At 46.2% G+C, this 23,698-nt stretch overlaps 1 protein-coding gene across 1 annotated transcript in view; it reads left to right on the top strand.

Annotated features, from left to right (window-relative positions):
- LOC108570698 overlaps positions 1-23,698 on the top strand; it is an 82,278-nt gene that overhangs the window by 38,462 nt on the left and 20,118 nt on the right. Inside the window, 56 exon segments of the mRNA XM_017932597.1 lie at positions 165-473; positions 807-1,145; positions 1,255-1,548; positions 1,637-1,945; positions 2,029-2,337; positions 2,409-2,732; positions 2,824-3,132; positions 3,201-3,518; positions 3,630-3,947; positions 4,029-4,328; positions 4,415-4,732; positions 4,815-5,144; positions 5,236-5,544; positions 5,622-5,948; positions 6,025-6,327; positions 6,414-6,719; positions 7,026-7,346; positions 7,417-7,731; positions 7,824-8,132; positions 8,213-8,554; positions 8,639-8,935; positions 9,011-9,316; positions 9,373-9,708; positions 9,797-10,121; positions 10,200-10,501; positions 10,597-10,923; positions 11,370-11,672; positions 11,750-12,055; positions 12,147-12,458; positions 12,552-12,872; positions 13,092-13,397; positions 13,469-13,801; positions 13,875-14,177; positions 14,266-14,571; positions 14,654-14,971; positions 15,078-15,411; positions 15,491-15,786; positions 15,983-16,312; positions 16,386-16,688; positions 16,774-17,052; positions 17,145-17,462; positions 17,538-17,887; positions 17,964-18,270; positions 18,356-18,679; positions 18,772-19,068; positions 19,153-19,458; positions 19,611-19,922; positions 20,004-20,315; positions 20,479-20,790; positions 20,899-21,228; positions 21,317-21,625; positions 21,719-22,024; positions 22,115-22,426; positions 22,507-22,827; positions 22,900-23,218; positions 23,299-23,648. Of these exon segments, the coding sequence (XP_017788086.1) occupies positions 165-473; positions 807-1,145; positions 1,255-1,548; positions 1,637-1,945; positions 2,029-2,337; positions 2,409-2,732; positions 2,824-3,132; positions 3,201-3,518; positions 3,630-3,947; positions 4,029-4,328; positions 4,415-4,732; positions 4,815-5,144; positions 5,236-5,544; positions 5,622-5,948; positions 6,025-6,327; positions 6,414-6,719; positions 7,026-7,346; positions 7,417-7,731; positions 7,824-8,132; positions 8,213-8,554; positions 8,639-8,935; positions 9,011-9,316; positions 9,373-9,708; positions 9,797-10,121; positions 10,200-10,501; positions 10,597-10,923; positions 11,370-11,672; positions 11,750-12,055; positions 12,147-12,458; positions 12,552-12,872; positions 13,092-13,397; positions 13,469-13,801; positions 13,875-14,177; positions 14,266-14,571; positions 14,654-14,971; positions 15,078-15,411; positions 15,491-15,786; positions 15,983-16,312; positions 16,386-16,688; positions 16,774-17,052; positions 17,145-17,462; positions 17,538-17,887; positions 17,964-18,270; positions 18,356-18,679; positions 18,772-19,068; positions 19,153-19,458; positions 19,611-19,922; positions 20,004-20,315; positions 20,479-20,790; positions 20,899-21,228; positions 21,317-21,625; positions 21,719-22,024; positions 22,115-22,426; positions 22,507-22,827; positions 22,900-23,218; positions 23,299-23,648 (17,637 nt within the window).

Here is a 23,698-nt window from a genome sequence, read left to right as displayed (position 1 = left end):
CTAGAGAACGGAAGAGCTAACGTTAAAGATGCTTCCTCATAACATCATCGTAATACACCAACAGGTGTTGATCATCAATTAACCTATTAATCTAGAAAAATAACGGTGGGTTGAAGGATAGCGATCTAAGGGCTGGTTTTGAATCAATTCTTCACGACTTACAGCCGTCCTAGAAGGAAACCCTTGTAGACCCTCACCCTGTGGACCAAACAGCCTGTGCCGTGTGAACAATGGCCAGGCTGTGTGTTCTTGCCTACCCGATTACGTTGGCAGTCCACCTGGATGTCGACCAGAGTGCGTAGTCAGCTCAGAATGCCCCTCGAACAGAGCTTGCGTTGCTCAGAGGTGTACAGAGCCCTGTGCAGGCCGTTGCGGTACCAACGCGGACTGTAGAGTGGTGAACCATAGTCCGATCTGTGCCTGCAAGCTGGACTTCACCGGAGATCCGTTCACCAGATGCTTCCCGACGCCAAGTAAGAGGATTTCGGATGATATCTTGGACGATGGATCGTTCAACGGACCAATTTTGATATTAACAAAAGAATCCATCAGTAGCATAACTTTGAAAAAGGACACTGTGGCTTTTCTTTGTAAACGAAGACTGAGAAGTTCATCTTGAAGAAAAGAACAGTTTCAGATTTCGTAGTTATCCTACTTTGGGATGTTAGAGGATCAATTTTGCTTGATTAATAAACTTCCCTCTTCCTCAATTAAAATTCCTCCAAATTAATCGCACAAGTAGAGGTCTAATACCTAACCGAGACTAAGGAAGAAGACTACCACTAAAACCAAGAGAAAAACATGAGAGAAATTCTTTTCAGAACCACTGGCAACCCCAATCGAAAATCCCTGTATGCCATCACCTTGCGGTCCCAACTCAGAGTGCCGAGATATTGGAGGCTCTCCATCTTGCTCCTGTTTACAAAACTACATGGGCAGTCCGCCAAATTGTAGGCCAGAATGCACCATAAATCCTGACTGTCCCAGCAACAGAGCTTGCATGAACGAAAAGTGCAGAGATCCGTGTCCTGGTTCGTGTGGATTCGGCGCCATCTGCAACGTGATCCATCATACTCCCGCGTGCTCTTGCCCTGAGGGTTACTCGGGAGATCCATTCACTAGTTGCCAACCTGTACCATCTCAACGTAAGACCTTTCTTTCAGAATTTTTCCTCAGAGTTTTAATTTGTCGATTGCTTAAAAGCTCGATAGAGGATCTCAGGTGATTAGCTAGATCATTCTAATCACTTTACAGCGATAGATCTCCCTGTGCAAGACCTCTGCAACCCTTCACCCTGTGGTCCCAACGCGGAATGCGACAATGGTGTCTGCAATTGCCTCCCAGAGTACCGTGGAAACCCATACGAACTCTGTAAACCAGAATGTGTCCTCAACGACGACTGTTCTCAGAACAGAGCTTGTGCTCGTAACAAATGCGTCGATCCTTGTATCGGTACCTGCGGTCAAAACGCCATTTGCAACGTTTACAATCATGTTCCTATGTGCAGTTGTCCTGCAGGAATGTCTGGAAACGCTTTCGTATTTTGCAGTATTCTAAGAGGTGTATATTCTATCTTCTTGTTCAATTATAGTTTGCGTATAGGTTTTGGATTGTACAATTTGGCGATTCTCTTTAGAACCAGTTGGACCAGCAGACCCTTGCAGGCCCTCTCCGTGTGGTCCCAATAGCCAGTGCCGCGTGGTGAACGAGCAAGGAGTGTGCTCTTGTGTTGAAGGATATTTAGGAACTCCGCCATCTTGTCGGCCTGAGTGCGTGGTCAGTTCAGACTGTTCGCGTAATCTGGCATGCAGCAACCAGAAATGCATAGATCCTTGCTTGGGTACCTGTGGTCTGAGGACCCAGTGTCAAGTAGTCAATCATAATCCCATTTGCAGTTGCATTCCTAGGCATTCTGGAGATCCTTTCACCAGATGTGATCCCATAAGTAAGGAATTACTTCAATTACTCGCAGAGTATCTTTACTCGAAGCTCGGTTATCAATTATCGTTCTTATCCCAGTTGAAACAGCACTCGTACCTATGAATCCCTGTCAACCATCCCCTTGTGGACCAAACGCACAGTGTCGCGTAGTGAACGACGCACCATCTTGCTCCTGTTCGGCAGAATTCATCGGAACACCACCTAATTGTCGACCAGAGTGTATCAGTAACAGCGAATGTACTTCTCATTTGGCTTGCATGAACCAGAAATGTCGAGATCCCTGTCCTGGTGCTTGTGGATCCAACACAGAGTGCCGCGTGGTCAGTCACACGCCTATGTGTGTCTGCATAAGCGGATACACCGGAGATCCTTTCACACAGTGCATTATGCAACAACGTAAGACAACTGCTACCATTAAGAAACACTATTTCTCCGAGATAGAGTTGATAACAGCTCTATTATTATAGCAACGATAGTTGAGAACGTGTCACCCTGTACACCATCGCCCTGTGGAGCAAACGCAGTGTGCAAGGAGCAGAACGGAGCAGGTTCTTGCACCTGTTTGCAGGATTATATCGGGAATCCCTACGAAGGATGTCGTCCAGAGTGTACAGTGAACTCTGACTGTGTATCAAGCATGGCTTGTATACGTTCCAAGTGTCAGGACCCTTGTCCAGGAACCTGCGGGCAAAACGCAGTCTGTCAAGTGATCAATCATTCTCCAGCGTGCACTTGCATGCCCAGTTTCACTGGTGATCCCTTCAGATACTGCAATCCCATCTTGCTATCTGGTAATAGTCGTAGCAAAAATTGTTCTATGTTCGGAATACACAAAATTCTTCCATCGTTAATTGATCCTGTCCTGAATTCTTCTGAAATTAGAGCCAGTCCTAAGACAGCCCTGCAATCCATCCCCTTGTGGACCAAACAGTCACTGTCGCGTAGTGAACGACCAGCCAGTCTGTACGTGTCTCCCAGAATACATCGGAAGTCCCCCAGGATGTCGACCAGAGTGTGTGATGAGCTCAGAGTGTCCATCGAACAGAGCTTGCGTGAACAACAAGTGTGTGAACCCTTGTCCACAGCCTTGTGGTTCCAACACCAACTGCATGACCCTGAACCACAGCCCTATTTGCAGTTGCAAGCAGGGTTTCACGGGAGATCCTTTCAGTAGATGCTTCCCTGTGCCAAGTAAGACGACCTACATCCAACAGCTGCCTCCAAAAGTGACTCAGTTTCTCACAAGAAGATTCTTTCAGAACCTGCACCTGGTCCAGTTGTCCAGAACCCCTGTGTACCATCGCCATGTGGACCATACGCGGAATGTCGCGATATCGGTGGTGCACCGTCGTGTTCTTGCTTAAGATCCTACATTGGTAGCCCCCCGAACTGTCGTCCTGAGTGTTCGATTAACTCAGACTGCCCTAGCAATCAGGCTTGCATAAACGAGAAGTGTAGAGACCCTTGTCCGGGTTCCTGTGGATTATCAGCGACCTGTAACGTGATAAATCACACGCCATCTTGTATTTGTCCAGAAGGTTTCACAGGAGATCCCTTCACTAATTGTTACCTCAGACGTAAGCAACCTTCTAAGATGTTTAATCAAATTTTCAGTCTCTTCTAGCTAAGTCTAGTAGATACAGTAGGTTTGTATTTTCCTTCTGACGAGATTTTCTCCCCTAATTCAGCGACAGTCGAGCCAGTAATCCCAGCAGACCCTTGCAACCCCTCTCCCTGCGGTCCAAACGCAATTTGCACAGAAGGTAGCTGTTCCTGCCTCCGAGACTACCAAGGAGACCCCTACACCGGTTGTCGCCCAGAATGCGTCCTGAACAACGACTGTCCTCTATCCCAAGCCTGCATTCGCAACAAATGCGTGGATCCGTGCCCAGGAACCTGCGGAGAGAACGCTCAGTGCAACGTGTACAATCACATTCCCATGTGCAGTTGTCTGCCTGGAATGACTGGAAACGCGTTTGTTTCTTGTCGTCCAAGCAGAGGTACGTGTCAATTCAACCTAGTACTCGTCGTTAGATTCATCTAGAAGATATCCTTCACTGCTACCTTCGATTAAAAACAAATTCTAGGCCCTGAAGACCCTTGTAATCCGTCTCCATGCGGATCGAACAGCGTTTGTCGCGTATTAAACGAGCAAGCAGTGTGCTCTTGCGTGGCTAACTTCATCGGAACACCACCATCCTGCAGACCAGAGTGTACAGTGAGCTCAGATTGCCCGAAGAACCAAGCTTGCAGCAATCAACGTTGCATGAATCCGTGTGCAGGCACCTGCGGTGTCAGGGCTCAGTGTCAAGTGATCAATCACAATCCCATTTGTAGCTGTTCAGCTGGCTTCACCGGAGATCCATTCGTCCGTTGCGAGCCTAAACGTGAGACTAATTTATCAGCTGACCTCTTGGAGGCTCGTGCCAGCTAAACGACTCGCTTAACGGGACGCTGTTCGTCTTCGTTTCAGTGGAGGAGCCAACGACGCCTATTAATCCCTGCCAACCTTCACCTTGCGGACCGAACGCGGTTTGCCAGGTGATCAACGACTCACCTTCTTGCTCCTGCATGCCTCAGTTCATTGGAACACCGCCTAGTTGTAGACCCGAGTGCATTAGCAACAGCGAGTGCGCCGCTAATTTAGCCTGCGTGAGCAACAAGTGCAAGGATCCTTGTCCTGGATCTTGTGGAGCTAATGCAGAGTGTCGTGTTGTCAGTCACACGGCTATGTGTGTGTGTTTCGTTGGATACGAGGGTGATCCTTTCACCCAGTGTATCTTGAGACAGAGTAAGATATGCTATGGACATTTTGGAAAGAGGAAAAACGTCCTCGCTTTGAACGAGATTATTTATTGGATTCCCTATTTTAGCTCAAATGCAACCAATCTCTTCGAGTCCATGCACACCATCACCCTGTGGTTCGAATGCAGTTTGCAAAGAGCAGAATGGAGTTGGTTCATGTACCTGTTTGCCAGACTACATGGGCAATCCCTACGAAGGCTGTCGACCAGAGTGTATCATAAATTCTGACTGTCCATCCACTCGAGCGTGCATTCGTTCCAAGTGCCAGGATCCTTGTCCTGGTGCCTGTGGTACCAATGCTGAGTGCCAGGTTGTGAACCATTTGCCAAGTTGTAACTGTTTCTCCGGGTACACTGGCCAGCCTTACCAATTCTGTCAGCCTATCATGATACAACCTGGTAAATAGATTTACCATTTTCTCCTTTAGTGTTATTTCAGATCAGTTTACACCCTGTCAAAAATTCACGTTCCTTAATTTCTTGGAAATAGTTGAGGATAGGAGAGATCCATGTTCCCCAACACCTTGTGGACCAAACAGTAGATGCCAGGTCATTAATGACCAAGCAGTTTGCTCTTGTCTGCCAGAATTCTCTGGTACTCCTCCAGGATGTCGACCAGAGTGTGTAGTCAGCTCAGAATGTCCTACGAATCTAGCCTGTGTCAACCAGAAATGCAAGAATCCCTGTCCTGGACCTTGTGGTATCGGTGCAGAGTGTAACGTTATTCACCATAGTCCTATTTGCGCCTGTAGACAAAGGTACACCGGTGATCCATTCAGTCGTTGCTTCCCAATGCCAGGTGAGACTACTTCCCCAAATTTTCCAAGTTAAACCAAGCCTTCAGATCTTTTCTGACACCTGGACAATCATTTCTAGAACCTCCAACAACTATGGTACCGTTTAATCCCTGCGTACCCTCGCCCTGTGGACCAAACGCAGAGTGTCGCGACGCGAATGGCATACCATCCTGCTCCTGTCAATCGAACTACATAGGAAGTCCACCGAACTGTCGACCAGAGTGCACAGTGAACTCTGAGTGTTCTCCAAGTCAAGCTTGCATGAGAGAGAAATGCAGAGATCCTTGTCCTGGCTCCTGTGGCACTTTTGCTCAGTGTACCGTGATGAATCACGTACCAATTTGCAGTTGCATAGAAGGATACACTGGAGATCCTTTCAGTAGCTGTTATCCTAAACCTCCACCACGTAAGCCATCTATCTTCTGGATCCAATGAACCAATAGACAATTTTACATTAGCTACACGAAGGTACACATTTTTAGAACCAACAGTTTCCGACGATCCATGCAATCCATCACCTTGTGGACCCAACGCAGAGTGCAACAATGGAATCTGCTCTTGCATAGCTGAATACAGAGGAGATCCTAACGTAGGATGCAGACCAGAATGTGTCCTCAATACAGATTGTCCCACGAGTCAAGCTTGCGTTCGTAACAAGTGCACAGATCCTTGTGTCAATACTTGCGGACAAAACGCATTGTGCAACGTCTTCAACCATATTCCCATGTGCAGTTGTCCTTCTGACATGAATGGAAATGCTTTCGTCCTTTGTTCTCCGGTTCAAGGTACCGTAGATCATTCGATAAAATTATCCTACCAATTTATCATCGCTGTGAACGTCACTGATGCTCATTCTCTCGACGATACCCAGAAGTGACCCCGGAAACACCGTGCAATCCATCCCCATGCGGACCAAACAGTCAGTGTCGACCGATTAATGGTCAGGCAGTCTGCTCCTGCGTGCCTGGCTACATGGGAAGTCCCCCATCCTGTAGACCAGAGTGTACAGTGAGCTCAGATTGTCCCAGGAGTGAGGCATGCAGTAATCTAAAGTGCGTGAACCCTTGCGTGGGAAGCTGTGGCATTCGTGCACAGTGCCAGGTCATCAATCACAATCCTATATGCAGCTGTACAGCAGGATTGTCCGGAGACCCATTTGTCAGATGTGATCCTATCAGTAAGAGAATTTTAGAACAGCTTCTGATGCTAGATTTTACTATTTCTCCCTGTTTAACCTTTTCGGTAGGTTAGATATACACGGTGACTAGATTCAACCAGGAGAATTTTCAAAATTGAAACTTCTATTAGATTAATAAAGATATTTTTGAATAAAGGAAATTTAGACTATAAAAATATTTGAATGTTCAGTTAAAATTTCTAATTTTTTCACGTAATTTCTTTTGGCCACTGTCTTCACTGTCACGCCGAAAGGGTTAATTAAACAGAAGAATTTGGTGACATATTCCTTGAACAATTTTTCCAGCGGAGATCCAGCCAGAGGTGATAAACGTCTGCAAACCATCACCCTGTGGTCCCAATGCGTTATGCCAAGTGTCGAACGATTCCCCATCATGCACCTGTATGTCAGGATTTATTGGCTCTCCGCCCAACTGTAGACCAGAGTGTGTTAGCAACAGTGAATGCTTATCTCACCACGCTTGCATAAACCAAAAGTGCAGAGATCCTTGTCCTGGTTCTTGCGGAGCCAATGCAGAATGTCGCGTAGTCAGTCACACACCCATGTGTGTTTGTTCCGGTGGATACACCGGTGATCCATTCACACAGTGTGTTAGATTCGAAGAATGTAAGAAATTGAGTCCTCTCTATCAGACTCGATTTAATTTTCCCGAAGATTCATTTATTTTATCCTTCAGCGAGACCAAGTTCACCGTGCACACCGTCGCCCTGTGGTTCGAACGCAATTTGCAAAGAGCAGAATGGGGTGGGATCATGCGCTTGTCTGCCTGAATACATCGGCAATCCTTACGAAGGATGTCGACCAGAGTGCACAGTTAGCTCGGACTGCCCTTCGAACTTGGCTTGCATGAGAAACAAGTGTCAGAACCCTTGTCCTGGAACCTGTGGACAAGACGCTGTCTGTCAGGTCATTAACCACTCGCCAACGTGTACTTGTATTCCTGGTTTCACCGGAGATCCCTTCAGATATTGTCTGCTCGCGAGAGAACCTGGTAAAGTATATTTTTAACACGAAGAAAAGAAGACACTTTGTTCAAAAAACTGACAAAGACGGTGTTTTCTGTCTTTCGAAACTCAGACATAGTCGAAGATCAGACAGATCCTTGTGTTCCATCACCCTGCGGAGCCAACAGCCAATGTCGCGTGGTTTCCGGTAACGCTGTCTGCTCCTGTCTACCAGAATACTCCGGAAGTCCTCCCTCCTGTCGTCCCGAATGTGTCATAAGCTCAGATTGTCCTTCGAATAGAGCCTGCGTGAATCAGAAGTGCGTGAACCCCTGTCCACGTGCCTGTGGACAGAACACTAATTGTCTAGTCGTGAACCACAGTCCAATTTGTACCTGCAAAGAAGGAAACACTGGTAACCCCTTCACCAGATGTTTCCCTCTTCCAAGTAAGTCCACGAAGAACGCTCAAATTTCTAAATCTTCCAGATAGCAGACAATTATTCGACGTAATTATTTATCACTGTAGCTCAATCAACGTTACCTGATCTACCTCAAAATCCCTGTCTACCATCCCCCTGCGGTCCCTACTCGGAGTGTCGAGACATCGGTGGCGCACCGTCTTGTTCCTGTTTAGCTAATTACTTCGGCAGCCCACCGAACTGTAGGCCAGAGTGTACAGTGAACTCGGACTGTCCTAGCGACAAATCCTGCATCAGACAGAGATGCACCGATCCATGTCCTGGATCCTGTGGTTTGTCCGCCAGGTGTACAGTTTTCAATCACGTACCAGTTTGCACCTGTATGGAGGGATTCACTGGTGATCCTTTCAGCAGTTGCTCTCCTGCACCACGTAAGCTTTCTCTTTAGAGTTGATCAGTTAAAATTGCTTCGAAAGTTGTTCTTGAACAGGCTAGATAGCTGATGTTTAATTGTACAATCGTAGCTGTTGAAGTTGTCCCTGAAGATCCATGCAATCCATCACCCTGTGGTCCAAACTCGCAGTGCAGCAACGGTGTTTGCACGTGTTTGTCGGAGTATCAGGGTGATCCTTACGTAGGATGTCGACCAGAGTGTGTTCTGAACACAGACTGTCCTTCGAACAAGGCTTGTCTGCGCAACAAATGTGTAGATCCTTGCGTTGGTACCTGTGCTCAGAGTGCAGTCTGCAACGTGTACAATCATGTGCCTATGTGCAGCTGTCCTGTTGGAATGAGTGGAAACGCATTCATATCTTGCAGTCCATTCAGAGGTAGACTAATTGGAAGTTAATCGAGAATTTTAAGAAGATTCTAAGAGGCTTAACTTATTGCTTTCCTTTGACCAGACCCTGTAGTGAGTAATCCTTGCAATCCAACACCTTGCGGGCCAAACAGTCAATGCAGAGAGGTGAACGAACAGGCTGTGTGCTCTTGCATCTCTGGTTTCGTGGGAATTCCACCCACTTGCAGACCAGAGTGTGTCGTGAGCACAGATTGTGGACCCACTGAAGCTTGCATCAATCAGAAATGTAACAATCCTTGCATTGGCAGTTGTGGAATCAGGGCAACTTGCCAGGTGGTCAATCACAACCCGATTTGTAGCTGTTCCAGTGGTACGACTGGCGATCCTTTCGTCAGGTGTACAGAAAAACGTAAGAACCTCGGAAGATAGAGTAGTCTGAAGAAGTTCGATCATGAAAGACACTAGAATTGAACTTTATTTTAGCACTGGAAGCTCCTCCGCAACAGAACCCATGTGAACCATCCCCTTGTGGACCAAACGCACAGTGTCAAGTGATAAATGACTCTCCATCGTGCTCTTGCTTAGCAGAATTCACTGGTTCCCCGCCAAATTGTAGACCAGAGTGCATAAGTAACAGCGAATGTCCAAATAACCTGGCTTGTATAAATCAGAAATGCAGAGATCCTTGTCCAGGATCTTGTGGTAGCAATGCTATGTGTAACACAGTTTCCCATACGCCGATGTGCACCTGTTCTCCAGGATACACTGGCGATCCTTTCACTCAGTGTGTCGTGCAACAACGTGAGAATTTTTTAAACATTTTCTGTCAGAGTAATCTCGAGTATTCACTTTACAGAATCGAATCGAAGTTAACTTGTACATTTTTTAGTTATACCAATGTATGTCCCTGAACCCTGTGTACCGTCTCCTTGTGGAGCAAATGCACTGTGCAAAGAACGAAACGGAGCAGGAGCTTGCTCCTGTCTACCAGGATACATTGGAAACCCTTACGAGGGTTGCAGACCAGAATGTGTCATAAACACAGACTGTGTTCCTAGCAAGAGTTGTGTTCGATTCAAATGTGAAGATCCTTGTCCTGGTACCTGTGGTCAGAACGCAATTTGCCAGGTGATTAATCACGTGGCTACTTGTAACTGTTTGCCGAGATTCACCGGAGATCCGTTTAGATTTTGTAGAGAAGAGGAAATAGGTACGTGAGAATTTGCAAAATCTTGTGAATTAAGGTTCCTAATTTTTATAGCAATTTTTTGCTCGATAGCTACACTGCCAAGTGTGAGAAATCCCTGTCAACCATCGCCCTGTGGACCGAACAGCATATGTAGAGAGAACAATGGACAAGCGGTGTGCTCTTGTTCGCCAGAATTTCTTGGTTCTCCACCAGGATGCAGGCCAGAGTGCACAATCAGCGCAGAATGTCCTTCCGATCGAGTCTGTGTTAATCAGAAGTGCACAGATCCTTGTCCCGATCCCTGTGGAAGAAATGCACTCTGCAGAGTTATCAATCATAGTCCTATTTGCTCTTGTCAGCAAGGTTTCACTGGAGATGCATTCTCTATTTGTTTCCCTGCTCCACGTTCGTATTTTTTAGTAGATTTCTATCGTCCTATTCTTTATTCTTCTTGTATTTTTATTTTTTTTAATTATTTTTATAAAATCATTTAGGTCCAGTAGATTCGTTAAGACCAGCGCAACAAGATCCTTGCGCGCCATCCCCTTGTGGTCCATTTTCTCAGTGCAGAAACATAGGAGGAAATCCATCTTGCTCTTGTTCACTCTCGTACATTGGTGTTCCACCAAACTGTAGACCAGAGTGCACCATAAATGCAGAATGTTCGAGTGCACTTGCTTGCATTCGCGAGAAGTGCTCTGATCCTTGTCCAGGATCTTGTGGTATCGGAGCTCGGTGTTCCGTTTTGAATCACGTCCCGATTTGCTCTTGTCCCGAAGGATACACTGGAGATCCTTTCACCAGCTGCATCCTGAGACCCGTGATATGTGAGAATTTTTTTTATTTGGAAGTTTAGGAGAGAAGAGTGATTCCAGGATACGAAGAGAATTTTTGTTTTTGGGGAAACATTCTTTTTAGTGGGGAATAGTATATTTAGGAACTCTAGAGTGGTCACAGAATGCGAATAATTAATTTTGGGGGAGAAAAAAATTAATTTTCTGAGGAAAAATTCTTTTTAGCGAGGAATAGAATGTTTAGAAAGTCTATAATTATCACAGAATGCGAATAATTAATTTTGGGGGAGGAAAAATTAATTTTCTGAGGAAAAATTCTTTTTATTCGGGAATAGAAATATTTAAAAAGCCTAGAGTGGTCACAGAATGCGAATAATTAATTTTCTAAAGAATTCTAGGATCACTGTGAACTCACAAATATTCCTTCAGGATTAAATTAATTTTTTTCACTGGAAATAACTATCCCAATTTTTACACAGCTGAAGAGCCAGTATCAGATCCCTGCAACCCTTCACCCTGTGGTGCGAACTCACTCTGTCGCGATGGCATTTGCACGTGCCTTCCAGAATTCCAAGGCGATCCATACAGTGGTTGTCGCCCTGAATGCGTCATGAACAACGACTGTGCTCGCGACAGAGCTTGTTCGAGGAACAAATGCACGGATCCTTGCATAGGAACCTGTGGACAGAACGCACAGTGCCAGACAATCAATCATATCCCTATGTGCAGCTGTCCTGTTGGAATGTCTGGAAACGCTTTCGTTTCCTGTTCTCCAGTTCAGGGTAGAACATCCAAAAATTCGTCTAATCCACCTTAAATTCTAAAAAAAGTTGCTCTAAATATCCTATTATTTTATCAGAAGACGTAGTACAGAATCCTTGCTCCCCATCGCCATGTGGACCAAACAGTCACTGCCAAGAAGTGAACGGAATCGCAGTATGCAAGTGTATAGAAAGTTTCCTGGGCAATCCACCGACTTGTAGACCAGAATGTGTCGTTAGCTCAGACTGTGAACTGTCTAAAGCTTGTGTGAACCAGAAATGCAGAGATCCTTGCCCAGGAACCTGTGGTTTGAGAGCAGAGTGCTCTGTGGTCAATCATAATCCCATTTGCAGATGTCCTCAGGGTCTCAGTGGTGATCCTTTCACCTCTTGCAACGTTATAGGTGAGCTAACGATGAAAGAGGAACACTCAAAGACGACAGTAACAATTTTAGAATTTTTTAATCATTTTTTAAATTCATCCCCTAGTCGAAGTGTCTCCAGAACCGATCAATCCGTGTTATCCGTCACCTTGCGGTGCGAATGCTCAGTGTCAGGTTGTGAATCAGTCTCCATCGTGCTCCTGTTTGCCAGAATTCTCAGGATCTCCACCGAATTGTAGACCAGAGTGTGTTAGCAATAGCGAATGTCCAATTCGTCAGGCCTGTATCAATCAGAAGTGTAATGATCCTTGTCCTGGTGTTTGTGGAAATGAAGCTGAGTGTAGTGTGTTCAGTCATACTCCTATTTGCACCTGTCGTACTGGGTTCACTGGAGATCCTTTCGTTCAGTGTACCTCCGTACCAAGTAAGTTTCTCTTCCAAACTTTGTGTGACTATTAATTGTTCGTATTTCTAAAAAAACAAATTCAAAATTCCATACCTTTTCACCCCTTTTTAGTTGAGGAAGACAGAGTGTCACCTTGCACCCCAACACCTTGTGGTGCAAACGCGGTTTGCAAGGAATCAGGAAACGCAGGAGCGTGCTCCTGTCTACCTGATTACTTTGGAAATCCTTACGAAGGCTGCAGACCCGAGTGTGTCGTGAATTCTGACTGTTCAGCTAATCTAGCCTGTGTAAGATCGAAGTGTCAGGATCCTTGTCCTGGTGCTTGTGGCCAGAATGCAATGTGCAACCCTGTGAATCACATGCCTGTGTGCAATTGCATGCAAGGATACACTGGTGATCCGTTTAGATACTGCAGTTTGAGTCCAGTGAATCGTAAGAGTCAATTTTTTAGAGAAGATTAGAGTGGTATATTTCTGAGGAATAATTCGAAGGGTTGGAAATTCTTTGAAATTTACAGGAAATTTAAATCTACCAAAATTTTTGTATTAAAAATAGTCTGAAACTTCGAATTTATCCAAGAGCTTACACTATTCAACGTAATTTTGTCCTCCTTGACGAAATTATCATTCTCCCATCATCTTTTAGAAGAAGATGTGCTAGCAGATCCCTGCAATCCTTCGCCCTGTGGACCAAACAGCGAATGTCGCGTGAACAACAACCAAGCAATTTGCTCCTGTCGCTCGTCGTACATAGGCAGTCCTCCAAACTGCAGGCCAGAGTGTGTGGTCAGCACAGACTGTCCACTAACTCGTGCTTGCGTGAACCAGAAGTGCGTTGACCCTTGTCCAAATTCATGCGGAGCGAACGCGAATTGCAGGATCATCAATCACAGTCCAATCTGCTTCTGTAACAATGGATACACCGGTGATCCATTCACTGCCTGCTTCCGTGCTCCTGGTACGATAAAAATCTTGGAAAATTCGTTCAGAATTCACGTTCGTTACACTCATTGACAATTCTTCCAAAAGCTCTCCTAGAAACGACACCAACGATACAAAGAGACCCGTGTTCACCATCGCCATGTGGTCCCAATGCAATTTGCCAGAACGTGGGACAAACTCCAGCTTGTTCTTGTTCGCCAAACTATCGCGGTAGCCCTCCAAACTGTAGACCAGAGTGTACGATCAATTCTGAGTGTCCAAGTAATCAAGCTTGCATTCGGGAGAGATGTAAAGATCCCTGTCCAGGCTCTTGTGGCTTTAACGCTCTGTGCACAGTGTTCAATCACGTTCCTGTGTGCTCTTGTATCGAAGGATTCACCGGAGATCCTTTCAGTCAGTGCAATCAACAAATTAAGCCTCGTGAGTAATCGTTTTTTCGAGAAATTCATCAGGAGTTAGGAATTATTCATTCAATTGAAATCCTTGATAACAGCTGAGCCAGTAGAGATCGATCCATGCAATCCATCGCCCTGTGGACCTAACGCTCAATGTGACAATGGAATCTGCTCTTGTCTACCTGATTACTATGGAGATTCCACCATTGGCTGTCGACCAGAGTGTGTACTGAATAACGACTGTTCTCGAAACAGAGTTTGTGTAAGAAACAAGTGTGAAGATCCATGTATTGGTACATGTGCAAGCAATGCAGTCTGCAATGTGGTTAATCATGTACCAATGTGCAGTTGTCCAGTTGGTTTCGAAGGAAACGCCTTTGCATTCTGTCGACCTGCCATAGGTACTTCCTAATTCTAACTTTTTATTGAATTATTTATCTAGATGAGCTAGTTGGATTAAGATTTTGATAAATAACGATGTTTCCATAGCCGAACTTCCATCTAACCCATGCAGTCCATCGCCATGTGGACCCAACAGTCAATGTAGAACGAACAATGGCCAAGCAATCTGCAGTTGCGTCCCAAGTTACTTAGGAAATCCACCAAACTGTCGTCCAGAGTGCATAGTTAGCTCTGAGTGTCCTCCCAATGAGATATGCTCGAACCAGAAGTGCAGGGACCCTTGTATTGGCTCTTGTGGCCTTGGAGCTCGTTGCACAGTAGCTAATCGTAACCCAATTTGCCATTGTCCCGAAGGATTCACGGGAGATCCTTTCGTTAGATGTTTTCCACTTCGTAAGTTCTTTTCTTCGTCTATCTATCACACTTAAACGTCCCCTAAAAATCACACGTAATACCTAAATAATCAAATTTGTAGCACCAGTACCGCAAGAACCCATAAACGTCTGCCAGCCATCACCTTGTGGACCCAATGCTCAGTGTCAAATATCAGGAAACTCTCCTTCCTGCACCTGTTTGCCTGAATTCACCGGTTCTCCACCAAACTGCAGACCTGAGTGCATCAGCAACAACGAATGTCCAAGTCATCAAGCTTGCGTGAACCAAAAGTGCAGAGATCCTTGCGTTGGTTCTTGTGGAGCGAATTCACAGTGTCGCACTGTCAGTCACACGCCTATGTGCTACTGTGACGCAGGCTACACTGGTGATCCGTTCACGCAGTGCTTCATTCGACCCAGTAAGACTTCTCATATACATAAAATTGTCGTTAGGTCACTGGAAAAATTTCTGCAGTGACTCAATGCTTCAGTACCACAAGTCCATGACGTCCTTTGCCATTCTAGTCGAAGATACACCAACGAAAGTCAATCCCTGTCTACCATCCCCTTGTGGATCAAACGCAAGGTGCACAGAAAGAAACGATGTAGGCTCCTGCGCGTGTCTTCCGGGTTACCTAGGCAATCCTTACGAAGGCTGCAGACCAGAATGTGTCTTAGACTCCGACTGTTCACCAACAAGAGCCTGTATCAACTCGAAATGCGTCGATTCGTGTCCAGGAACGTGTGGTACCAACGCAGAGTGTCGCGTTGTCAATCACAGAGCTTCTTGCTCCTGTTTCTCAAGCTATGCTGGTGATCCTTATCGATACTGCTCTATTCAACCAGTTGGTAAGTTCAGGTCACCCTAATCCTTCAGCAATTATCACAAGAAGAGACTAAATAACAAAATATCCTTTAGTTTCCGATGTCCCTGCGAGTGACCCATGTGGAAATGGTCAGTGTGGTCCAAATAGTCAATGTAGAGTAATCAATCAAGTGGCTGTTTGCTCTTGCATGCCTGGATACATGGGTACACCTCCAGGTTGTAGACCTGAGTGTGTTACCAGCTCGGAATGTGCCTCTGATAAGGCTTGTGTGAGGCAGAAGTGCGTGAATCCTTGTCCTACTTCGTGTGGACAGAACACTGACTGCAGAATGATCAACCATGCGCCTCTTTGTAATTGCATGAGAGGGTACACTGGTGATCCTTTCACTGTGTGCTTCCCTATTCCATGTAAGTAGAGTTCCAAGCCTAACTTTATATTTTTGACGAAAAAAGAAACGAGAAGAAGACCTCGTTTGTAATTAATTTGTACCCAGTGCAATCTTAGTTACACTTATCAGAAGACTGGTTCTCGAAGATACCGAGACCAATTATAATTAATTTTTGAAATCCAAAGAATGACAGAGACTTATATTCCCAATTTTAGTGACACCACCTACTCAGACAGACCTAGCTCCAAGAGACCCTTGCATTCCATCCCCTTGCGGAGTCTATTCAGAGTGTAGAGACATTGGAGGAGTACCATCCTGCTCTTGTCTGGCTACCTACACCGGAAGTCCACCGAACTGTCGACCAGAGTGTACCATCAATTCAGACTGTCCTCCAAATCAAGCTTGCATGCAACAGAGATGCAGAGATCCTTGTCCCGGTTCTTGTGCCCTTTTGGCTCAGTGTACCGTGGTTAATCACGTTCCTACTTGCTCTTGCCTTCCTGGTTACACCGGAGATCCTTTCACCAATTGTATCATCGAACCACGTAAGAATCCCAATAGTAAATCTCATTATTTAACACAATTTTCGAGCATCCTGTTAATATTCAAACATTATAGCTCGTCCTGTTGAAACTGACCCATGCACACCCTCACCTTGTGGATCAAACGCACGTTGCGACAATGGTGCTTGCACATGTTTGCCAGAATACTCTGGTGACCCATATACAGGCTGCAGACCAGAGTGTGTCTTGAACAACGACTGTCCAACCAATAGAGCGTGCGTTAGAAATAAATGCGTGGATCCTTGTGTCGGTGTCTGTGGACAGAGTGCCTTGTGCAACGTTTTCAACCATGTTCCCATGTGCAATTGTCCCTCAGGAATGGCTGGAAACGCTTTTGTACTCTGTTCTCCCGTTCAAGGTATGTTGTAAGGTGCAAAGCACATCTCTTTGCTCCAGAAATGTGATAGAAGAATTATCAAGGTAAAATTTTGGGATAATTTTAGTAACCACAGTCAGTGACCCATGCAACCCATCACCATGTGGTCCCAACAGTCAATGCAGACAGAATAACATGCAAGCTGTGTGCTCTTGCATAAATGGATTCATTGGTGCACCTCCCACTTGTAGACCAGAGTGTGTAGTTAGCTCAGATTGTCCTCTGAACGAAGCTTGCAGCAATCAGAGATGCAGAGATCCTTGTGCAGGAAGTTGTGGGATAAATACAGTTTGTAATGTCGTGAATCACAATCCTGGTGATCCATTCGTCAATTGCTATCCAATGCGTAAGAATCTTCAAAAACGAAATTTTATCCATTTTTCTTCTTCGACGATACTTGGAATATTTAGATTAACGTTGTATTCGTGAATCTTGAAGCGGAGAGACCTCCAACTCCAGTCAACCCCTGTCAACCATCCCCTTGTGGTCCAAACGCAGACTGTCAGATAGTGAACGATCAACCATCCTGTTCCTGCCTTCGAGAATTCATAGGATCGCCTCCCAACTGTCGTCCAGAGTGTGTCAGCAACAGTGAATGTTCCAATCAATTAGCGTGCATCAGCCAGAAGTGTCAGAATCCTTGTGTAAACTCCTGCGGTGTAAATGCAATTTGCAACGTGGTCAGCCACACTGCTATGTGTGTTTGCACCAATGGTTACACCGGAGATCCGTTTACTCAGTGTATACCACAGCAATGTAAGGATCGAGAACTCTCTTGCAGATCGATTTGTCTAAAGTTCAGACGATGAGAATTTCTTTCAATATTTTTAGTCGACATTCAAGTCAGCAGACCACCAGCTCCTTGCACACCTTCTCCATGTGGAGCGAATGCAATCTGTAGGGTGCAGCAGAATACAGCTTCTTGTTCCTGTCAGAACGACTACATCGGCAATCCTTACGAAGGATGCAGACCTGAGTGTACCCTTAGCTCAGATTGTCCATCGAATCAAGCTTGTATCAGATCGAAATGTAAAGACCCCTGTCCTGGAACTTGTGGCCAGAATGCACAGTGTTACGTTGTCAATCATGCTGCCACTTGCAGCTGCTTCGAGCGGTACACTGGAGATCCTTTCGTATACTGTAATCCATCTAGAGAACCACGTAAGAAAATCCTCAAAAAAGTCGCATATCTAATAAAAAAAATATTTCAATTGATAGGGACGATAGGTAACGTTAAATTCTCTTGTAGAACCCGAGCCTAATCTCGTAAATCCTTGCGAACCATCGCCCTGCGGATCCTACAGTCAATGCAGAGAGTCCAATGGACAAGCTACGTGTTCTTGTCTACCAACTTACGTAGGAACACCTCCAAATTGCAGACCAGAGTGCACTGTCAGCTCTGATTGTTCGTTAAACCTTGCATGTAGGAACAATAAATGCGTCGATCCATGTCCCGACTCCTGTGGACAGCAAAGCACTTGCAGAGTGGTGAATCATAGCCCTATCTGCAGTTGCAAGCCAGGTTACACCGGCGATCCTTTCACTTACTGCTTCTTCAGTCCACGTAAGAATTGAGAAATTTATCGAAGCATCCTTTCGATCTTTACACGAAGGAAATCAAGGTAATCGAGGTAACTATTGAATTTTAGCCGTCCCAGTTGTCGAAACACCAGTAGATCCCTGCATAAACTCTCCTTGTGGAGCTAATTCCCAATGTCGCAACATCAACGGCTCCCCTTCTTGCTCCTGTTTAACCAATTACATCGGTGCTCCGCCAAATTGTCGTCCAGAGTGTGTTATCAACGCAGACTGTCCCAGAGATCAGGCCTGTATTCGAGAGAAGTGTCAGGATCCTTGTCCAGGATCCTGCGGAATTAACAGTGTCTGCACTGTTCACAATCATGTACCTATTTGCACATGTTTGGAAGGATACACTGGAGATCCTTTCACCAGTTGTCAATTCAAACCGATGAGTAAGTTCTACCGACTATCTAGAGCTAACAAAATTAAACTGACAACCCTAAACAGTCTCACTGATGAATTAACGTTGAATCAGAAGCAGAAGAGACAGCGATAGATCCATGCAGCAAGTCTCCATGTGGTCCCAACGCAGAGTGCAACAACGGTGCCTGTACCTGCTTGCCAGAATATTCTGGAAACCCTTACATCAGCTGTCGACCTGAATGCGTATTAAGTACAGACTGTTCTAACGATAGAGCGTGTATAAGAAACAAATGCGTGGATCCTTGCCCTGGAGCTTGCGGTCAGAACGCTCAGTGCAACGTTATCAATCATATACCCATGTGCAGTTGCCCTGCTAGGACCAGTGGAAACGCTCTGATAGTGTGTTCACCTGTCCAAGGTACACATTAGTCCCTCCTTCATTTTTTAACACATCTACACCATTGAAAAAATGATTCGATCGCTTTTAACTATCGAATAACAGTTCCCACAACAACGAGACCCTGCAACCCATCTCCATGTGGTCCAAACAGTATCTGCAGAGAGGTGAACGACCAAGCTGTGTGCACCTGTGCCCCAGAATACCTTGGAACTCCACCTCTGTGTAGACCAGAGTGTACGATCAGTTCAGACTGTCGAAAGAACCAAGCTTGCGTGAACCAAAAGTGCAGAGATCCTTGTCCAGGAACTTGTGGTGTCCTAGCAACCTGCATTGTGGTGAACCATAACCCTGTGTGCTCTTGTCCCGAGAGATACACCGGGGATCCGTTTATCAGATGCGAAATGATCAGTAAGCAGACGTATAGATATCTTAGAAAACCTCTAGATCTTATGTACAGTGTCGTAAATTGGAGTCTTATAAGGATTCCAAGAAATCCTGTACATACGATTGATAAATAATTTACAACTCGTGAGATAATCTGACCGATTCCTCCTTCGTAGAAGAGGTAGTAGTGCCCACGAACCCCTGCCAACCGTCACCCTGTGGCCCCTACTCTCAGTGCCAAGTGATCAACGACAACCCATCCTGTAGTTGTCTAGCAGAATACAAAGGTTCCCCGCCAAACTGCAGACCCGAGTGCATATCGAACTCCGAGTGCCCCAGCCACCAAACCTGCGTGCAACAAAAGTGCAGAGATCCCTGTCCAGGCCTCTGTGGAGAGCTCGCAGAGTGTCACGTGACCTACCACGTACCTAACTGCGTTTGTCCAAGTGGTTTCACCGGAGACCCGTATACCCGTTGCGCGATAATAAGTAAGAAGGAACGAAGGGAGAAGTGCATGCTCTGGAAGATTGTCCTGATCAACTAATTTACATGATTTTTCATTGTTTTAGCTCGCGACCCGGAACCCTCGCCCTGCGACGATGGCACTTGCGGCACGAACGCGTTGTGCAGAGAACGAGACGGTGTTGGATTGTGTTATTGCCCCTCTGAATACGTCGGCAATCCCTACGTAGGCTGTAGACCCGAGTGTGTCATTAATCCTGATTGTCCGTCGAACAAAATGTGCGTGAGAAACAAGTGCCAAGACCCTTGTCCCGGAACCTGTGGCCAGAACGCCGAATGCTCTGTTGTTAACCATCAACCCTTCTGCAATTGCCGGCCAGGATTCACTGGCGACTCGTTTGTCGTGTGTACTATGGATAGTAAGTGGGATGAACTCTGTTTTACCCTATCTTCAATTGGAATTTTCGAGAAATTCTAGAGGCCGCGAGTTTATCTTTTAAAGTCCTTGAGGAATTCCGTGCCTATTCCAGAGTTCCAGTTGTTTCTACGGAGTGTTAATGAAATGCAACTTGTTTCCCTCAGTGATAGTCCCGAAAGAGAACGTCTGTAGCCCGTCACCCTGCGGCCCCAACAGCCAGTGCAAAGAAGTTTCCGGTCAAGCTGTGTGCTCCTGCCTGCCCACCTATGTAGGCACCCCACCTGGATGCAGACCCGAGTGTGTAGCTAGCTCCGAGTGTCCCACCCAACTCGCGTGCAAGGACTACAAGTGCATGAACCCGTGCCCGTATCCCTGTGGCCTGAACACCGAGTGTGTGGTCGTGAACCACAGTCCCATTTGTAGCTGCATGCCTGGATACAGCGGTGATCCTTTCACCACTTGCACGCCAATTCCACGTAAGAATCTTAGCTGCCTCTGACTCGCGTAACTCCACTTTCTTCACTACTCTATCGAACAATTTCGCCTGAAATCCTTGCACGATGAAACATCAACCCCACTTTTAGCCGTCACGATCCCTGGCCCAACGGAGAGAGACCCCTGTGTGCCATCCCCGTGCGGCAGTTTCGCCCAGTGCAGAAATGTCCGTGGCTCAGCTGCCTGTAGCTGTCAAGAAGGCTACACAGGCCAGCCACCGAATTGCAGACCCGAGTGTACGATTAATTCAGAGTGTCAGAGCAACGTGGCCTGCATCAACATGAAGTGTAGAGACCCCTGTCCTGGTTCCTGCGGCTCCGGTGCCCTCTGTGCAGTAGTTAACCACATTCCCGTGTGCAATTGCCCCGAAGGTTTCACTGGAAATCCGTTTACCGCGTGTCAATTGCTACCAGCTACACGTAAGGACCGAAATCTTCAGCCTCCCTGAATTGTCCGCAGTTAGAACGATACCTGTGACCTGTTACTATAATTCGTTTGCCTTTGCAGCACCTCTACTGACGCCGATAGAAGACCAATGTTCCCCGTCACCCTGTGGCCCCAACGCAGAGTGCACGAACGGCGTTTGCACCTGTCTACCAGAGTTCCAAGGAAACCCATACCTAGGATGTCGACCTGAATGTGTCCTAAACTCAGACTGTCCTCGAGACAGAGCCTGTTTGCGTAACAAGTGCACTGACCTATGTCCTGGAACCTGTGGCCTGAACGCCTTGTGCATGGTTATTAATCATATACCCATGTGCAGCTGTCCTGGAAACATGACTGGCAACGCGTTCAGTCAGTGTACCCCTCTGCAAGGTAGCGATTAACCAGAAATTTCATTTCGAATCCCTTGCATGCCGCGTTTCATTCAGAAGAATTCGAGGAATAATTCTTTTTGTTTATTGTCAGATATCATAACCATCAATCCATGTAGCCCAACACCCTGCGGACCCAATAGCGAGTGCAGAGTAGTGAACGGTCAGGCAGTTTGCTCCTGCATCAGAGGATACTTAGGAAGCCCACCGACCTGCAGACCCGAGTGTATAGTGAGCACTGATTGCCCACAGAACGAAGCTTGTAACAATCAGAGGTGCACGAACCCTTGTCCAGGAACCTGTGGACTTGGAGCTAAGTGCAACGTCGTCAACCATAATCCCGTGTGCAGCTGTCCGTTGCGTTACACGGGAGATCCTTTCGTACAGTGCATGCCATTCTGTAAGAATCCACCATCTTCCCATTCAGTAACTTAATAATCCATCGCCAGTCCTGTTCTTTGTGTGAAGACGAAGATTTCATTCGTTACAGTGGAGGAACCAGTAGTAGACCCCTGCAAACCATCGCCCTGTGGTCCAAATTCTCAGTGCCAAGTGATCAACGACTCTCCCTCGTGCTCCTGTTCACCAGAATTCTCTGGCAGTCCACCTAATTGCAGGCCAGAATGTGTCAGTAACAGCGAATGCGCTAGTCAACTAGCTTGCATCAATCAGAAATGCAGAGATCCTTGCGTAGGCTCCTGTGGAGCAAGTGCAAACTGTCTCGTTGTCAGTCACACTCCAATGTGCACTTGTCTGAGTGGCTACACCGGTGATCCATTCACTCAGTGTGTTTTCAAAGAACGTAAGAGTGAATTCTTAAGAGAAACACTTTGTCTTCTCGTGTTAGAGATCCTTCTTCACTGCTCGATCATTTTGCAGAAGCAGTTATTCAAATGCCAGTCGAACCTTGCAATCCATCTCCTTGCGGTTCCAACGCCGTTTGCAACGAACTGAACGGCGCAGGTTCTTGCAGTTGTATTACCAATTACATTGGCAATCCGTACGAAGGATGTCGACCAGAGTGTCTCTTAAATTCCGACTGTCCTGCCAATCAGGCTTGCATGAACACTAGGTGCAGAGATCCTTGTCCAGGAACATGTGGTCGCAATGCAGAGTGTCATGTGATTAATCACTTGCCTATCTGTGAGTGCTATCCGAGACACACTGGCAATGCTTTCGTCCTGTGCATACCCATTAAATTAGGTACGTTTTGCCCTTTAAAAAGCAGTCTTTCTGCTAGCTCAGAAGAATTTCTTCACGTGATTCCCTTTGTAGAAGTTGACCAAACGATCAGTCGTCCATGCAATCCATCACCCTGTGGACCAAACAGTCAGTGCAGAGCAATCAATGGACAGTCTGTCTGTTCATGTTTGCCCGAGTTCAAAGGCAGCCCACCAGCCTGCAGACCAGAGTGCACTGTCAGCGCAGAATGCGCTTCAAACTTGGCCTGTATCAATCAGAAATGTAGCGATCCTTGTCCTGGATCCTGTGGCTCGAACACTAGATGCGAAACCATTAATCACAGAGCCATTTGCTCTTGTCAGCCAAGCTTCACTGGCGATCCACTTGTAGCTTGTTTCGATGTGATCAGTAAGTCCTTGAAATCCTCTGATATATCTTGAGATATTCCCGAGGAAGAATTACTTCATTTCTATGTATTATTCCAGCTGAAAGACCTTCACTAATGCAACCAAACGTGAACCCTTGCGTCCCCTCACCCTGTGGACCCTATTCAGACTGTCGCGACATAAATGGCCAAGCTTCTTGTGCCTGTTTAGCAGAATACATGGGAACGCCGCCAAATTGTAGACCAGAGTGTATTCGAAATTCAGAGTGTCCTAGCAATCAAGCTTGTATTCAGAAGAAGTGTCGTTATCCGTGTGAAGGAGTCTGTGGAGTAGGTGCACAGTGTTCTGTCATCAATCACACTCCCATTTGCACCTGTACTGAAGGATTCTCTGGAGATCCTTTCGTCAGATGCTCCCCTGCTCCAGGTATAAATCATTTACCCATAAACCATCAATATTTGGATGTATAATTCGATGTAACACTTGATAAATTTTATTCAAGTGGT

Source organism: Habropoda laboriosa, unplaced genomic scaffold (assembly GCF_001263275.1).
Source record: "Habropoda laboriosa isolate 0110345459 unplaced genomic scaffold, ASM126327v1 scaffold15, whole genome shotgun sequence".
Lineage (NCBI taxonomy): Eukaryota > Metazoa > Arthropoda > Insecta > Hymenoptera > Apidae > Habropoda > Habropoda laboriosa.
Note: the sequence above shows the minus strand (reverse complement) of the source record. Positions and strands in the feature narration are given on the sequence as shown.